This window comes from Diadema setosum, chromosome 2, assembly GCF_964275005.1.
Source record: "Diadema setosum chromosome 2, eeDiaSeto1, whole genome shotgun sequence".
Classification (NCBI taxonomy): Eukaryota; Metazoa; Echinodermata; class Echinoidea; order Diadematoida; family Diadematidae; genus Diadema; species Diadema setosum.
In genome coordinates, this window is record NC_092686.1 from 32,834,229 (window position 1) to 32,853,315 (window position 19,087).

Here is a 19,087-nt window from a genome sequence, read left to right on the forward strand (position 1 = left end):
TTTCATAGATTAAGATACTCACCACGTGAAAGCAAATTCTTCATTTTGGTCTTTCAGCTAACCAGTAACCATGATAACATATGAGAAAAAGAGAAGATCGGAATTCAATTCTATCAAGTCACTAACTAGATCTCGTACCTTCTGGTATGTCGACATTGATGTCATGTAAGACTGGCTCTTCCGAGTCCGGATCCCACGTGAAATAACCGTTCGAAATCTAAGTTAATGTGGATTAATAAATGAAACTACTTTAAGCTGACATTCCACGCTTGCTACGGACGGGCGGTGACCCACATCAGCTAGATTTACAATTTTACTTACAGGTTTACTCTTGATGCTTTTATAAGTGCGAAAACAGAAATATTAAAACAAACTTAAGAATACGGATAATGATTATGAAGAAAACACTCTTTCTACCTATTATGGGGTACATCACTTGTTTGAACACTCGTACATCAAAATCTAAGTCAGAATAAACCATCTGTCATCATGACACAGTAACAGTGCAAACAGTCTCATCAACTCCTCTATAATCATTGTATAGGGTATACTAGATTGTATCAAACCATTAGGACCGTATACGTCCATATATGAATATGATTTCGTACAGATCCATCACGAGATGACACAGCTCAGTATAACCAACGGATTTTACTAAAGTTAAGTGCATGATTCTGTGGCATATAATACAGACTGAGCTCAGTAGCCCTGACGCCTTCGATACAAACTTTAGTTTAAGTTTTAAGTATTGTAACCATGGATACAGTCAGAGAGGATGTGCACAGCTCTCTTTCTATATATAAACATCTGTTAATATCACAATTATAATCGTTGGAGATTAAAAGCGGAATACTTTCACCAATGCGCTTAGAAAACGTACCTGGATGGCAACGCCTTCCGGTAACGTCGATCCCGAAGATTTTGGAGAGCTGTCCATTGCTCCGTAGGTCTTCATGGCAGGGTTTTCTGCCAACAGTGACGGCGTGTATCCGTTCACTTCTCCGTCCATTGATGACCGCCTCAAGTCCCGATAGGATTGCCTAATATGTTGCTTCTCAGCGTTACCCTGAAATAACACATACACAAACATTTCAGACTTGGGATCGACAAAGTGTAAACCAAACTCTTAAGGGCGCCATTATTTCGAAAGCTTTCTCCACATCCACAGTAGGCCTACTCCGTCTGACAGTCCGGTTTTGTCATTAGATTTTTTTTAAATCGTTATTTCTGAGATTTTAGGACTGACATGTAATCACTACCTTTCATCTAATTTCTTTTCCTATTTCTATGTTCATCCATGAAGCTTGTAGTCACATCTTTTTACAGGAAAGTGTCGACTAATCAGTCAAGAAATGAACGCTTTGATAAGTACATGAGTACAGCGTTCCAAACAGTAACCGTTGCCTTTGTTTCACTGTACTTAATGATAGCTATCAACCTCGATCATAGCTGTCCAAGTATTCATAAAGGAAAGGGTAAACTAAACGAACTACAATAGTCTTAGCTTAATTCCCTGCCCCCCTCTCCCTCACTCTCTCTCTCTCTCTCTCTCTCTCTCGCTCTTTCTCTTTCTTGTTTTGCGAAGTGAGAGAAATACCTTGTTCGACCCATTATTGTCTTGATGGTGAGCAGTTTGGGGTTCCCTTCCCTCGACCTCCGGAGCGACGAGGAAGAACTTCACGCGCTTTGTGCTAATGTGTGAGCTGACGTAGAGACTGATGACGTAAGGGAAAACGAACATCGGGTCCACGAGGGAGTTGAAGAGATAGAGCGAAGAGAAGGCGACGTCGGGAGAAAGAACTTCGCCAGTGATGGCTGTATAGATGCTGAATGACTTCAGAAGGATAGTGAAAATGGCAGACAGGCGAAAGGTGAGTGAACGTGACAGTTACATAGCCGCAAGACGAATATACCATTTTACTTTTTGTTGCAGGTCATGGTTTAGCCATCAAAGTACACGCTGTAAGGATTTATTTACACATAACGGAAACAAGTTGAAAGTTAATTCTGGTATCAAACAGTAAAACCAAGGTGAACACTGCGAATGAATGATAAAAACATTCCAAACATGATTGGAGGGGGGGGGGGGAGAGGGGATGCCTTTGACAGAGACATCGGGGTCGAGATTGCACACCTAATTTAAGTATATTCAATATATTCAATATGTTAAAATTATAGTCAATTAATATTCACCACGGACACACGACATACACAATTGACGTCATAATTCTCTTAACACGATTGTATTGGTCAAAGACATTAAAAAGAAAATACATAAGTCTTTTAAGAAGCATGATAGATATACAGTTTCATAATATGTCCCCCCCCCCCTTTTTTTTTATTCCGTCTTTGATATTATGTCAACTATTGTTTTGCCTCATCAGCTTTCCGCAGTCTGGAAAAACCATAGCACTCGATGTGGAAAAAAAAAAGAATTAGGTACATCGGATGTCACTTTTTCCACTCACGCCAGGGTTATCTGACAGGAATTTACAACTTACCACCAGATTCACAGTGATCGGAACTCCAAGGTTGACAACAACTATATAGGAGAGAGAAAATTAAGCGATTCTCAATACAAAGCAAAATGTACTCTTAAAGGACAAGTTCACCTCCATAGACATGTGAGTTGAGTGAATGCAGCAATATTAGTAGAACACATCAGTGAGAGTTTGAGGAAAATCAGACAATCCGTTCAAAAGTTATTAATTTTTGAAGTTTCTGCTCAGTCACGGCTGGATGAAAAGACTACTATAGCTTGTGATGTAACATGAGTACAACGATATAAAGAAAGAATAAAAAAATTCAACATATTTCCATTTTTCTCGCATAACAAAAGAACACTCGACTTCTCTCTTTCAGAAGACAGGGGGAATAATATTACCCTTAACATACGTCAGTAGCAAGTCGAAGAAATGTGCACTTTATTCAAAAAGTAAAGTCTTGTAAAATTCTCTTTTTATTTTCCTTATATACTTGTACGCATGTGACATCATACACTGTAGTAGTCTTCTCTTCCAGCAGTGACTGCGCAGATACTTAAAATATTCGTAACTTTTGAACGGATTGTCCAATTTTCCTCAAACTTTCACTGATGTGTTCTACTAATATTGCTGCATTCTGTCAATCCTTATGTCTATGAAGGTGGACTTGTCCTTTAAAGGATAGCTGCAGGTTACTGCCTCAATATGGAAGTGTCAAGGATTATGATACAACGTTATAGCTGTAATCAGACCAGAAGAAACTGTTTGGAATACATGACAGACAGCAGATATCAAATCGATCGAGGAAAAAATGTTACTTTATCACTCTGCAGGTTTTGAAAACTGTTAGATGATGCGTTTTAATTCTAGTCTTCAATCTACTATTATTGTCTTTGCTCCCTAATTTTCTTGTGTTTTTTTTTTCTCTCTTTAGATTTGAGAACAGATAATTCTACGGAATCGAATGGGCTTATGGGTCTTACAATTCACAGCCTGAATGATGAAAACGTTGACAAGCTTGCTCAACTCGTCCTGTCTCGTATCCTTCACAGATTCACAGTAGAGACGTTCCCAGCCGTAAAGTTTAAGGATCTTAATTCCTTGAAGCATCTCATTAGAAAACTTCATGCGCTGGTCGGAACGAAGCTAAGGGGATTGAAGATCAACAAGATAAATGTTTCAGTTAGAACAGGTGAATATACATCAGAAACCCATATGCACGAAAGTAAACTCATAAACTCTCACACACAATATCAGTAACTATATGATACAAACAGCGCAACACAGAGCCCAAATACAAAGAGATATCTCAATACATCGTACACAAGTATATTCATTGCTCATACTGATTTACATACTCACTCTTTAGATTTTCATTAATGATTTCATTCGTGTATATTTAATGATGAAACAAATAAGTTATAGAAAGTGAAACTATATTGAGTAGGTTTATTCCGGCGGGAAACATGCTAATCAATGGGGTTTGAAAATGGTTGATATCGGAAATCTGTGTGGGTCAAATTTATTTTAGATAATACTTTTCATAGTCGGGGATAGTGAATGGAAACGAAAAGAAAACTTAACTGAATATCGTGATTTCATGGTCTTATTTGGAGCACAAGCTACCGAAAGTGTTCTCTAAACTTTAAATTTTCAACTTACAGACACTTTGAGATTTTGGCGAGTGCCTAAGTCAAAGAATATCAACAAACTTGAACTCAAGTTTGTTATCAATGGTTGTGGTATAACAAGAACAGTTGTTTGAAAACAACAAAACAAAACAAAATATTATCCCGTCTGGTATAATAAAGGTATTAGAGCAATTAATACAGGATGTAATTCATAATAATAATCGCTTTAAAGAATTTTTAAGAATCTGTTGGAATTTCATATTCCAATTCGAGTTGAGAGGAAATTCAATTCTTTAACAATGGCAATCCCTTTGTATAGATTGTGGTCGAACGATAAAAATGCCCATTGACTGATTAAAGGAAATATTATTGAGTGCTAACAACCTTTCAAGGTTTGCCTGTTCACTTTTCATTAAACCTCTTTTACCCCATGAATGATGTAGAAAGTGGAATGTAAATTTCGGTAAGATCTAAGTAGTGAAGAATGGTCCGTTATCCACAAGAATAATTTCAAATGTGCAATTGCAATACAATTGAAATCCTTTTATTTCAAGAGTTTTTACAACGCTATAGCCACGAACGATTTTTGTACAAGATAAAAAGATCAGGCAATGACCTATGCAGTTTATGCAATCAGATGTCAGATTCCACTGAACATTTTCGTTTTTATTGTGCACTTATTATCCCTTTATGGAAATGTTCAGAAAAATATTTAAACTCAAAAGTAAAAAGAGATGAGCACAATTGTCATCTTTCAAAAAGATATTTGGTTGAGCAAAGACCATTTTTGCATTAAGTTTTCTTTTTTGTATCCGCTTTTACTATCATCGTTGTAAGTTTAGAAAAGAAAATCCCAATATTCAATCTCTTATTTCTTTTATCAAATTAAAACATAAATCGGAATACCTTATTGCTGCTAAGCACAATAACACTAGGCAATGTTTTTAAAAGTTTGCATTTTTTTACTTGAATTGTATAGACCTGTACTATTTGTGTGTGTCAGCTGCTTGTTGAGTACCCAGTAAACCCCCCCCCCCAAAAAAAAAAAACAAAACAAAACCCCGAATAACCAAACATGCAGTATGTTTAAGGCATTTTGCGTTCACGTGTACCACCACGCAAGTATTTGGGTTTATAAGGCAGAGATGACTAGATGTTCAATTCATATTTTCGTAGCGTTGCAATGAACGAAATATCAGACATGAAATGTGTGATTTTAATCGAATGGAATGAAATGGTTATTGTCTACTTGGCATTATCATTTTTTCGCCCTACATTACGTGATTTCTTTACCAGAACTTCTTTGATGTACTTGGACGTCAACCATGCAAGGACCAGTTGGAAAGGAATTACGAGGATGAAGACTGAAGCCCCAATAAGTGACGGATATCCCAACTGCTCGTAGAGGAGGTACAGAGTCATTCCAATCTAGAGAAAAAAAAAATGCAAGACATAAATTAATCAGTGTTTCATGAGGATTTTGCTTTTCTTTTTTTGCCCATCAGTCAACAAGAAGATCAAAATAATGCTTTATTAAAACTCGTGAAAAGGGAAAGGGCTGCACAAAATAATGCACCATGTGATACGCTAAGAGATGACCAATGATTGGGCTCCTCTTTACAGAAAATAATATTTTTGCTATCTAGAGTGCCCCAAAAGCGAAAATTCATCAAAAGAGCACCGAACAGATTTGAATCTAACAGCTGATTAACTGTTTCTTCTTTTCTGTGTGTATTTGTTTGTATGTGTGTGTGTGTGTAATAAATGCGTGTTAAATGAATTATTCGAGATAAAGCCTGGACATGGAAAAGACTCCTATTGTAATAGCTATTATGACGAAGATAATGATGTTTAGAATCAGCAACGGTTGTGGCAGGATGCAATATCTAGTAGTCATATAAGACACGTCTCTAACTGCCGAAACAACCCAAATGAGATGTAATCAGTTATGGTCGTGAAAACACCACAGTCGATCAACACTAGGTAAGGACCCTCACACCACGTAAACACTTATGTAAGAGAAATGCGTGAAAGAACGCCATAAATAACACGATTGCCGTTGGGTAGGCCCTAACGACGGAAATGGGAAATATTAACCAAAAAAGTTAAAGTTTCAGAGCTTCGATACCCGATCGTGGTTGCTACGGAATATTTTAGATTCGATAACATCGATCACAAATATATCGGAATAGCGGTATCCATTGCTCTACATCACCCTTTGATCTCAAGATAGTACCAAACTAGTCGATATCCTAGCTAATCTCGCTAGCCAGACAAGTTTCTTGGTAGAGCTTTTCGATACTTGGTATATAGACAGCAGATTCCACCTGGCGGAAGATAAATGCAGAGTACCATGTTTTTGCTGTAAAACACAAGGCAACAACCCGCATAAAATCCCCGCTTGTCTGCATGAAGAGCATTTAGTATGCACTCATTACTTCACTGTCTGAACCAAGTGTCAAATCAGAACTGATCTGGAGATAGACTGCCATCAGTATCTAATGATACCTTCACTGGTATTGTAAAGATTTCGACACCATAGTTGAAGAAGAACTGGACATTGGTGGCGTCTATGGACATGTGGTTGGTGATCTGGCCCATGGTCATCATCCCTCCCGACATTGCGTACGTCGACAATCGAAGTGCTTTCTCGTACACCATGCTCTATAAAGAGAAAAAATAATATACAAACAAGACAACATGATCACAGGTGAACAATTTTCAAGCAAATCATATTACTAGTATTAAAAACGACATCATTCTATAGTTATAGTACATGAGATATACGTTACAGCCCATGGTTACTGCAGCGGTGATGAGGTGCGTTAACAGCGGACCATATTTGTGTGTGTGTGTGTGTGTGTGTGTGTGTGTGCTTTCACAGGTTTAAATAAAAATTGTGTCTTCTTATACTATACCTATCATGTATATGTGTATTATTGGTAGGACTATGTATGTGTGTGTGTTTATGTGTGTGTGGATGTGTTTGTGTCTGTGTAGTGTGTATGTCTGGCGTGACTGTCTGTATGTGTACCGACCTGGATAGCAGAACGGACGTGAAGCCCTTCCATCAAATTCCAGTAAAAGTAGGCTTGCTCCAGAAGTCCCTTCACCAATGCAGCTATGAATATACATCCCACCAGGACGTAGCCATTGGAGAAAAACTCAGAGGCGGTCACGTGGTAAGGAGTGACATCAACCTGTGAGATGACATGAAGATGTTGCGCAGTTATATCATACTCCTGTTAAACGATGTTTAAATGACATAACGCACTGCACTACTTGTTCACTGCTGGCGCATTTCAGAGCCAGTTTGTACTCCATTCCCTTTTATGCTACAGTCCGTCTAAGTTTCTTAAACTTCTAACAGATATATAGATAGAGCACCGATAGAACACGTAATTTCTGTGATTTTCGCAGTTGACAAGGAGATAATGACACTTATCATAATAATCATAAAACACAGTGGAGTAACAACGACAAAACAGTTTTTTGTTTTCTTCCTCATGGCGTATCTCAATGGAGGAGACATCGTCGTGACTGGTCAGTCGCCGCGACTCGTGCAACTCGAGAGACCAAAAGATGACTTGCATTCTCACAGAGACGGACACTCCGGGGCGACTTCAGAGACGTTTCCAAATAAGATGACTACTGATTCGTCCGGAAGTCGCGGAGCCTTCCCCGTGATGTCTCCGAGATGTCTCCGTGGGGTCCCCTGTGTAGGTCGCCAATGGGTCTACGTGAGGTCGTTGAGACGTCTCGGAGACCTCGCGGAGACGTCACGGAGACATCTCCAAAGAAATTGATCATGTTCGATTCTCTCGCGACTCCCCGGACATTCGGCTACATTCCAGGAGACGTCATGGAGACGTCTCCGCGACCAGGGAGACTCGAGTCGCTACTAGGTAGCCAAATAGTCTCCAATCTAATGAGATACCCACTTGAAATATCTTCTCATTTCTCACCGTTTCGTCGTCGGAGCCGTACAGGGTGTCGGTAACGAAGAGAATGATGCCGCTGATGCAGAGTGGAGCCACGTACACGGAGAAGTCTGCGCAGAGCTTGAACACGCCTCCAGTGACCCATCGTGTCCCGTACGTGTTCCAGTAGATTCGGTACATGTTGATTTCCTGCCCTGCCTTGTCCGCTCTAACCTATTATACGCCGTAGATACGAGTTAGGTGATAAAACAAATTAGATTATATACTTGTTTTACGAGATGATTAGAAACAACTTATGAAATACTAAAGAGCATTACAATTCTACTCAGAGGAATTCAGAGTTTAATCGATGGAAATCAGTTCTGAAATGACCGAGATACCAATAGAGTATTAATAGATGCTAATGGGTACTTATAGAGTAGGCCTACTGATACGATAACGACTAAAATGATTAATGATTCTCCATAGCCATGATAATAATTAGGATGGCAGAGATAATGACAGTAATAGTCAATAATGAAGATGTCATATTGGTGATAGTAACAATTGTGGTGAAATTAAGATGTTAATATGTCTTCCCGTTGATTTCCACACCGTCTTCATCGTCCAATTTTGTCATTTTTCAATTCAATTTTATCCGGAGGTTAAATTCCTATAGATGTAATTGCGACAAATTTTCATTCATAATCGTGTTCTTTATTTTGGCTGTCAATTAACTTTAAGAATGAAGCTTTCAAAAAAAATGGAATGCTATTCACGATACAGACATTCTCTGCATCATGTTCATGGTTTCACTCTTATCATGCGCGACTGAGATATGCTATCTAGGGGAAGACATATCTTTCTTCACTCTTACATCATGCATACAGAAGAGCTTCCTAATTTACTGATACTGTACTCTTACACATGAGAATAAATACACACATGCGTAAAACACGCACACACACACTCACACACTCAAACACACGCACACACGCTCACACACATATAATTACATTACGTAGGTGAGTATACCTGCATTAGGAATGTATTATCATGTACTTCACGGACATTTAGCGTATGTCCGGCTTACCTTTTCTTTCAAAAAGTTCTCCTTGAATATCTTGTGATTGTACTCGGACGTGTGGCAGTCAGGCACGCTGCCCAGCATGGAAGGCTCGATGGCCTGTTTGAAGCCGACTGTGAAGATCCAGTTGGCCCACCAGTATGTCATGGCTGACAGGATAGTACAGTGATCGTGGAGGTACTTCATGTCCTTCTTCATCGTGGTACTGTCCGATGTCGCGTACAGCGGGTTGTCGTAACCGAGGAACACCTTTGTGTTAAAATTACGTTGAATCACACAAGGCGTAAAAAAAAAGGAAAGCGGTCAATGCTCAAAATAGTAACAAATCCGGTTTCCATTTCTATCTTCAACTCATATGAAAAGGAAGAAATGAGGATGTTCAGACAATGAATGTGAATTATATTGAAAATCTTTTAAAAAATGAAAAGTTTTCGACTGCTACAACTAAAGGTGTCTTATTTTTTCCTTAAGCATATTTATGATAGCCTGAATCAACAGTACATACAACATTAACACACACACACACACACACACACACACACACAAATACACACACACTTATTATATATATTTATGTATACATATATACATGTATATATCATATATGTATATTTATTCATGTATATGAGGGAGGTGACCACAGCGATCGTCAACTCTACCCTAGGTACGAACAGGTATGACTGCATATGGAGCAATTTTAGTGGCCCTTTGATCGGACCACTAAAATCTTGACATCTGAAATTCAGTTGACCTGAAATAAACAAAAACATGACAATCCATTTTGAATCTTAAGTGCCTTTATCGGGCCACCGAAAGACACATTTGGCGACCCGACGTGGTGGCTATATGGGCCTACCGGGCCACCCCTAATGTCGAGCCCTGGGATATGTATCCAAGTTTTATCATTATCATTATTATTATTGATATTAATATTATCATTATTATCAATATTATCATTATTATTGATATAGACATTATTATTAGTAGTATTATCATTATTATTATCATTATTATTAAAGTTATATGAATTTTTAGTGGGTCCCTCCGTTTTTTTCACACAGTGCATATATTGAAAACTATTTCACTTTCGTTATCTTAGCAACTATTGCAATGTATCGCTACTGTTAGTTTTTTTTTTGCTATTATTGTTGTTTTCTCTGTACAATTGTATGCATTGATTATGTCACTTAAGATAGTGAGATTTATGTTTGTGTTATATATTGTGGAAAAAAAACGAATAAATATGAACTTGAATTTAAAAAATATGAACTTGAATTATAGTAAATAGGCGAAACGTTTCATTTCCTTTCATTTCACCCCACCCCTCTCTAAAAATATGAAGCAGCTTACTATTGAACGGATGAGGACAATTTCTTCGATGAGCATGACGGCGAAAAGGACGACGGCGGCCAGTGCGACGTCGAAGACGAACACGTGCACATCGATCAGGCCTTGTCGCTCGAGGTGGATCATCTTGAATATCGACGTCAGAAGAGACGCGACCCAGTACAGGAGGAGCGGCCACACCATGTGCTTGACTCGCCACGTCTCCAGCCAGTGGTAGAAGACGAGGGAGGTGATCACGGCTATTGTCATCACTGCCCCGGGCACGAAAAGGTACGGCTGCATCGGCAGCGTGTTCTTCAAAAAAGTGTCGTTAGTAAGGATGCCTTCGGCAAGGGCCGCAAGCGACACGACGAGCAAGAGGAACGTGACGACCCATCGCGACGAGTGGCCCGGCAGTCGAAAGAGGTATTTCGACGACGGGAGGCTGCCGTACGATGTGCAGCATTGGAGGACGACCAGGATGAGAGGAAAGCCGACGGCAAATATGACCTGCGATATCACAATGCTGGCGTTCACTTTGCAGGTGCTGTCCAAAAAGTTTTCTTTCTCAACCGTGGAGTTTTCTCCACAAAACCAGTCCCACTGTCCAGAAGACATCTTGACACTGCGCAAGTAATACAAAAAATTAGAATCATTTATCGTTACAGCATTCAAACAACAATGTTCTATGAAATTGATTAAGGTGACGCAGACTCTACAGGCACATGCAATATATAAGCTTCAACTGCTCCGAAATGAGCTTTACAACAAAAGTGATCATTCCATGCCTTATCGTGTTTTTCGAATGCTATGGAACTATGAACTTTGTATGGCCCTCATGTTGAAGGGACCTAAACAGAAGCGGAACAGAACACTTGTTGCTGTCATTGCACCATCAGACCATGAGGCATGTTTATGGAGTATAATGGCTAAATCGGAACAAGCGCAACATTCGCTGTGGCGGTAGCCAATCAGTAATTCCGTCTCAGCCCAATGAATACAACGCTATTACACCACGTTATGTCGGTATAACTTTTCCCACACCACTGCACGAGACAGAAACGCTGGCTCTTGCTTAGTGACGACTTTCGTGAGTGGCTGGCTACACCTGGCACGTGTCTAGTCTGGGCGACAGTAAAAAACAAAAATCTTGAGCGCTCTTACACTTCTTGTATAAACTCTGTATTATCCTGCGCATATACTCTCACCGACGCCACAAAATGTGTTTTGAATGAAATGCTATGAGGACTGTGGAGCAGCAGCATCCATCTCAAGCACAGCTGCACTTCCGTAGATAAACAAACGAGTCAATTTTTGCTGAATTAACACTGGACACTTCGACTCGACAATGCGCATGCAGCCAAGTTCGATTCAATTCAGACTATACAGTACCAAGTTCAAGATGAATATTCGCCCTGCACCATCAAACATTCACTTAATCGAGACACAGAAGAGTAAATGATTTGTTATGTTTTCCCAAGCGGACAGCGATCGACTACTATCAGCACCGACGCCACAAAATATATTTGTGCGGACTTCGGACTGTGTGCGCGGAGGTCAAAGAGATCCACGAACTTGACTTTGCAGCACCAAACCTTGCCTTGTGTGGTTTTTGGTGAAGGCTTTCTTACGAAGCTATGGTGCAACAACCATGCGTCATCTGTACTGGAATCGTGTCTGGAAATGCGCAAAATGCAGGGAAAAGGAGTTGAGGAAAGAGGGAAATAAATGTACATTGTAACTCGATAACTTTGTCATGTAGCAAAGGTAGCATATGTCCCATTCACTCCCATACAAAGTTACCGGTATCTTTTTTTTTTTAAGGTAGCATTGAAAAGACAGTTCGTCATTGTAACAGAATCCTAAACGTGCATGTCGTGACATATGATAATCACCTCCCCATGTAGAATGTGCAGTTGTGAAGGGAATTCTCCCCCGAATGTTCACTTGATCGATGAAAGTTTTATCAAAAATGTAGTTGAAAATAAACATAATGTATCATATTCCCTGAACATCCATGTACAAAAAAAAAATACACCCACAGGATAACCATTTTTGTTTCGTGGAGAGCTAAAAAAAAAATAAAAAATAAGTTTTAATTGACATCATATTTTCTCCTAACCTTGTTCTCATCGAAAATAAGGAAACGAACAAGTTTACAACTAAACAAGATACACAACTGAAGAAGATTTGACTTTTAGGTAGTACTTAACGTAATGTAACTGTTGTTGTTGGTTTTTTTTGTTTGTTTTTTTTTTGTTTTTTTTGACCCACTTCTACTTGCACCTTGAACCTGCCGATACCGGGACCGTGCACTGTATGGATTTCGGACTCAAAGTTTGCATTTATCACTTGAAGGCCAAGCGGCAAAATGATAACATGATATGAGATCCATTGATCACATGATTGCACTTCCTGTGTAGATTCGGGGGAGGTGATAAATCACAGAGGTCGCAATAAAAACTACAGGTGTAGGTCAAATTTGTTGTTGTTGTTGTTCTGTTTTCATGCAGCTTACGTGCCTACACATAGACTCTACTGTAGCAAAACATGTGTGATAGAGTCAACATTATGACGTCATCAATGATAATTGTGAACTAAAGGAGGTATGTTTAAAAGGACAAACAATGAATGGAAGTACAAGAGGAGAAATAGAGGACTGTAAGAACCTACGTCTGCTTTCTCGCTTTTTTTTATTAGAGTTTGTGATATTTGAGTTTGCTTGTTTCCATCTCGGTGTGAGTGTGAAGTGGTAGGTTGAGCACGGCCTTCACCCATTTTATACTGGAATCTAGTGGCGTGTATTAAGTCTATGGAGACTTCAGAATTCAATATGGAACGAATTAACTTCACGTGATGGTACGTACGTACATTCGACACATCAAATCATTTTTATGCGGGTGTTTCCATGCGTAAGTACATTGGCCAGAGATCGCGGTCCACAGGTGAATATTATTGGCATCATGTAGTCTTTTCATGTTTTTGTTTTTGCTGCTGCTGCTGTTGTTGTTGTTGTTGTTGTTGTTGTTGTTTTCCTCGACCATTCATAATTATTTTCTAACTTCTTTCCTGCCTTCTAGGGCCTATTGCTGCTTTTCTTTTACTTTATATCACTTCTGAGTCTACTTCTATAGAATAGACTAAACGCATCTCTCTATCTTAGGGAGTCTCTTGATCAACATGCTGTGCTTTTGTAGACTCTTATATTTTTGTATCTTTTGTGATATCATCACTCCTTCAAAGCCTGAACAAGTTTCTATCCTTGTCTTGATTATCAACATACAATGTACTTGTTTAATGGCACGCCTATTGTTTGTGCAGTGCTGATTTTTCCATGTTTATTCATGCGTGTTTGTATTACATAAATTGAATCGTTTGTGGGGGTTTACTAAAATGAATTGTGAAAAAACTAAACATAAAGACTAATCTAAATCATAAGCCTTGTACTTTCATGAGTCTTATTCTCATTCTACATCTATGCTAGTTTGTTCTGAGCGACATTAAAGGTAGATCATGACTTCTTTCGAATATATATCAAGAAAAGGTTGAAAATGAGAAGAAAATATATATATATATCTGCTCCAGAATACACGAGAAAAGAGTAGTATTGCCAGTGAATGTAACAAAATATACTAGATACAATATCATATGCGTTGATTGTACGCCAATTCCTAACGAAAATTAATTGCAGACATTATTCAAAATACCACTGCAGGACTATGATTCTGCCTTGATCACTTCAAATGGCATATTTTGTTGTTGACTAGACATAAGCACCATTAAGATCATAAGCACTTGTGCATGTCTTGCCTGATTGATTATCGGGTAATTATTAGCTCTATTAGTGGCATGGTAGAAAGGTATGTATTTATCAAGTGTTGTTGATTTTATAGTTACATTATAAATGTACAAACCGTATGGCTACCTTTCATTTTGATACCTGAAATAGGGGAGCGGATGGGAACACAGTGTCTTCCTAACCCTGTGATTAATACTGTGTTATTCATTCGGTTTTACAAAATGTATATATTATCAGGTGCAAATGTTATAAAAGTAGATAAAGATGCCTCCATAGGTACAAGTGAATTACCGTCAGTTGAGAACATCTAAGTGATCTGAATACCATTGTCAATTCACAAAGCCCGAATGAATGCTTAAGATACCGTAACTACATCTGTATGTCATACATAATATTATGTTATGGTTTGTATACGCGACGTATAGTAAGGACGTTCTCTGCAGTGAACTTTGAACGCACTTCAACGATAAAGACAGCCTTACGATTTGTTGATAAATCGAGGCAAATCAAAGGCGTATAACAATCAATATCTAAAATAACTAAAAAAAAAATATTTTTGGCCATATCATGCTTATGGCCTTATGACCATATGTCAGTAATATAGTCGATGTGTGTGTGACGGGAATCGCTGAGTTTTGAATGACGCCTTGACTACCGATAGTTTCAATTTCTACCATGAAACCAATTATTAGATACATTCAAAATCTACACATTTCATAGTCTATGAAAACTAGTGTACTTGTGTACTAGTGTACATACTGATACACTGAGGATGTGCAGTCTCATCAATATACACTTATAGCACCATGATTTGCCATGAGCAATTTCACCTGATAGGCAAGTAGCTGAGGGGGTGTTCGTTTGCGTAGAACAACCATTTATTCAACACATTTCCAGCAGACCAAGATAAAGCAATCGCCATCAGAATAATCAACGCATAAACAGGCTGAATAATCACCACAGGTGGCGTTGTGTATCAAATCACGTTAACAACACTGAATCGAAAAGAAAGAAAGAAAACATGTCGATTGACGACAGCTTTCCACAGATGGCGCCCAAGTGCTCTACCTACTGGTGAAGCGATGTAAGGAGACGGGTCGTCCAGGGCCGAGGGCATTGGTGGAGATAAGCATAGGTGCACCTCAAAATCTTGACACTCTGACCACCAAGGACATATCGCGGGGTATTACGGTTGTCGATCGAGTCCTCTGCCTTGCGGATCAAGAGACATCGGGTTCATTGTCAGTGAGAACGCATGCGCGGTGTTGTGGCCGACATCCAGTCTGCTGGCAGTGGCGACGGAAAAGCTTTTCAATCTGAAATTGTAGCCAAGTGACATGTCTATGATGATGGAGCTTGCAACTTAACCTGTAACTCTAGCTAGGTTTGCCCTGCCTGGTGACATAAAGGCAGCACTCTGTTCTTCTTGACAGCAACATCCGTGAAGACCAAGAGCTTGTAGACACACTGTAGAACGGCGGATGATGGTGCGAGGAGTCGCCAGCGCATCCTGTGTTGGCTTAAAGGAATGATTATATAGTATTGTTTGATGTAAAGATTCAGCTTAACTTTTTGCGAGGTACTGAGAAACTGTTCTATGAAATGTTAAAGAGCATACAATTCTAAGAAGAAATGAAAGTTTATTTCATGAAAATCGGGTTTGAAATGGCTTTGAGGTCCAAAAACAAAGCGATCATAATAAAAGGTGGGACCCAGCTTTTATTAGGATCGCTTTGTTTTGGATATCTTAGACATTTCAAAACCAATTTTCATAAAATAAACTTTGAATTCCTCTTAGATTCTTTTTTTAATTATGCTTTTTTTTTCTTATTTCATAAGAGGTTTCTCATTATCAACAAAAAAAAAGAGAAAAAATATCCCCCCAAAACACAAACACTGGAGACCTAAACCCCATCTCAACCGAAACTGTATCTGAAGAAAGGCACAATCTTCCTATCTAACCCAATATGTGACACCGTGGACTCAGTGGTTACGGCAGCTTCGTGACATAGTGTAGCAGCAGACGTCATTGGCATTTTCTCTCTATTTAGGTAGAAGAGTAGGCCTACAATTTCATCCTTCAAATTTAGAATTTGACTATCACTTGTGTTTTTTTAAGAATTTTAATATATTCTATATTTGATCTGTACAATTTACAAAATACTCTTTGCAACATATTCATTTTTGTGGTAAAAGTTATGTTACTGGCACTTTATGTTTGTTATTGTTGTTTGAGACTGTTTGAGTCTGCACACACCAATCGTTTTTTCCTCATTCTTGGTATCATTTTTCAAACGATGTGATCTTGTCATGATTGTTATTAATATTGGCACATATAAAAAGTGTGATTTTGTTTTAATCGTATTTTTGTGTATTTGAATGTAGGACCTATGTACTTGTATCTCTTTTGTCTATATTGTGCGGGGACCCTTGTAGCTCTTTTTTTTTTCTTTTTTTCTTTTTTTTTTTTTACTAAAAGGGCTACCCTGTTTGAAAAAATAAATAGTTAAACCTTGTGGAGGCAGTACCAAAGTGGAAGACAGACGAGGCTTAGAATACGACAAACCTGCATGGCCGCGAGCCGGTCGACACCGTTGGTGAGACGTGGATACCGAATATAGGCGCTGGGTAACTGAGAGTGAGCAATGTCTCTATTCGTTCCTTCTGTCGTACAATATTCGGAACAGCGTTGACCGCGTGGTCACCAATATTTTGAAATTTGTATCGTCTAATTCTTTGCATAAGGTACACTATCTTCTTGTTGCTGTACATGGAAAAAAAACCAACTGAAATGAAACCAAACAAAACCAACGTCTATCATTATCATGACTATCATAAACTGATTCTATATGATGACGCCTTGTAGACTGTAATCCTCTAAAAGGTAACCCGGAGTTGCATATTATTATGAATATCATATTATTATCACTTTCATGTCAAATCATCATGTAATATCATCTCTTACAGGCTAATTGACGATTCTTTCTCTCTTTTAATTAGCGGTTGCGACGAATGCAATAACCGTCTCATTCCTATGGGTTATCTTTTTAGTGTAGTTTCCGGACAACCTCGAGGCGAATTTAACGCAATTCTGGGAGATATATATTAGATATTTTCATTGCCGTACAACGCAAAGATCAAAGGCGTTCACGACAGTAGGTTCTATCATAAAATGCCATGTTGCGTTAACTCCTAATTCAAGATAAACCTTGTACTACCCGTGAAAAGACCTCTGAAAACACCCGCAATGGTTTACTTTGAATCATGTGAAGGTGGAAATCTAAGATAAACCTTGTATTAGCGGTGAAAAGACCTCTGAAAATACGTGCAATAGTTTACATTGTATCATGTGAAGGGGAAAAACTAATTTAGGAAGCATAAAACAGACTTGGCAACAGTTATCACAGTTTACCGTTAGCACTGATTAACTGCTGCTGTGACACGCTATTAATGATTCATCATAAGACCAACGTTCCCATGAAGTTATGATGAGCAAGGCTCGCATACAAGCCGCCGTATCATACCAAACACATGGCTTTGGAAACGGAAATGTCACCATATTCCCTTTCTCTTTCCACTTCAGCTTGGGTTTGTCAATATAGTTGGCTTGTGTGTGTGTGTGTGTGTGTGTGTGTGTGCGTGTGTGTGTTGTTGTTGTTGTTTTGTTTTGTTTGTGATTGTGTTAGTCTGGTTTGATTGTTGCAACGTGTACCTAATTGGTCCTGTTTGTTCCCTGACGAATGGTTTCTGACACTCGTATTGCATTAAGCATTATAACATTTAAGCCTACACATAAAATACGCGGGTATGCTCAGTTACATAATGGTGATGTGAATAAAAAACGCTCAGATGTTTACTCATGTACCATATAATCAATCAAGTTTGTCATGAGCAACTTCTTTTCAAAACGGCAAGTACGTATAATACATAATCATCATGCTACTGTTATCCCATGCGGGGGGAAAATGGCACAGACCAGGGCCCCATTTCATAAAAAGTTGATATGATAGCAAGTCTTGCTGGAATGACAGTGGTCATAGTAACGACAAGAATCCAGCTTCCTGATTGGATGTTGCCATTGAAAGTTGTCATTCCAGCAAGAGTTGTCGTCCTAACATCTTTTATGAAATGGGGCCCAGATCACTTTGAGGAGCCGTTGGCTCTATCAAGGCTCAATCAACGCTAAAAATAAGTGATAGAAATCAAATATTTGCATATAAACTTTATGCACAATCATTATCATAACCAGTACCGCAGTAGGCTTAGGTTTTTCCCCGTCGTATTTCGCGCTTAGTGCAAGCAATTCAAGAGTATGGATAGGTAATTCAATTTTGCATTAAGGATAGGCAACCATAAGGATAACCAAAAATGCGAATTTAATACTCATTCAAAATCGCCATATAGGGAAGCCAAATATGTGCAGTGTGCGTTCAAATTCGCCATAGTGCATTCAAATTTAGCACGGGAGGATACGTGACTAAAGGTAGAGTATACACTTTCGCCAAAAAGGTTTCCATGCCCATAACTTATAGTGTATTCAAATTACGACTTATCTATATTATGGTACACAGTATATTACATAATACGTAAGAAATAATCTCAATTTATTCAAAGATTGATTTGTTTATGAATGTTTCGTTTCTGGTTCTTCACGATCATGTTTGCAAGATATAATGATTATTATTATTATTATAATTATCATTAATATTATTATTATTATTATTATTATTATTATTATTATTATTATTATTATTATTATTATTACAATGTATTGTCTTCTTTGCCCAGGGAACAGCCTCTTCGGTGTTGCCACTGCTGTACCAGAGGGCCCTGCCGTTATT

At 38.6% G+C, this 19,087-nt stretch overlaps 1 protein-coding gene across 1 annotated transcript in view; it reads right to left on the bottom strand.

Annotated features, from left to right (window-relative positions):
• LOC140241885 (ATP-binding cassette sub-family C member 9-like) overlaps positions 1 to 11,657 on the bottom strand; it is a 33,547-nt gene extending 21,890 nt beyond the window's left edge. Inside the window, exons 1-12 of the mRNA XM_072321640.1 lie at positions 11,612 to 11,657; positions 10,472 to 11,072; positions 9,128 to 9,370; positions 8,080 to 8,268; positions 7,153 to 7,314; positions 6,623 to 6,778; positions 5,408 to 5,542; positions 3,467 to 3,629; positions 2,502 to 2,542; positions 1,598 to 1,834; positions 881 to 1,066; positions 139 to 217 (exon numbers count right to left, since the gene is read on the bottom strand). Of these exons, the coding sequence (XP_072177741.1) occupies positions 139 to 217; positions 881 to 1,066; positions 1,598 to 1,834; positions 2,502 to 2,542; positions 3,467 to 3,629; positions 5,408 to 5,542; positions 6,623 to 6,778; positions 7,153 to 7,314; positions 8,080 to 8,268; positions 9,128 to 9,370; positions 10,472 to 11,065 (2,185 nt within the window). The 5' untranslated portion in view covers positions 11,066 to 11,072; positions 11,612 to 11,657. The remainder of the gene's footprint in view (positions 1 to 138; positions 218 to 880; positions 1,067 to 1,597; positions 1,835 to 2,501; positions 2,543 to 3,466; positions 3,630 to 5,407; positions 5,543 to 6,622; positions 6,779 to 7,152; positions 7,315 to 8,079; positions 8,269 to 9,127; positions 9,371 to 10,471; positions 11,073 to 11,611) is intronic.
• Positions 11,658 to 19,087: the final 7,430 nt, after the last annotated feature.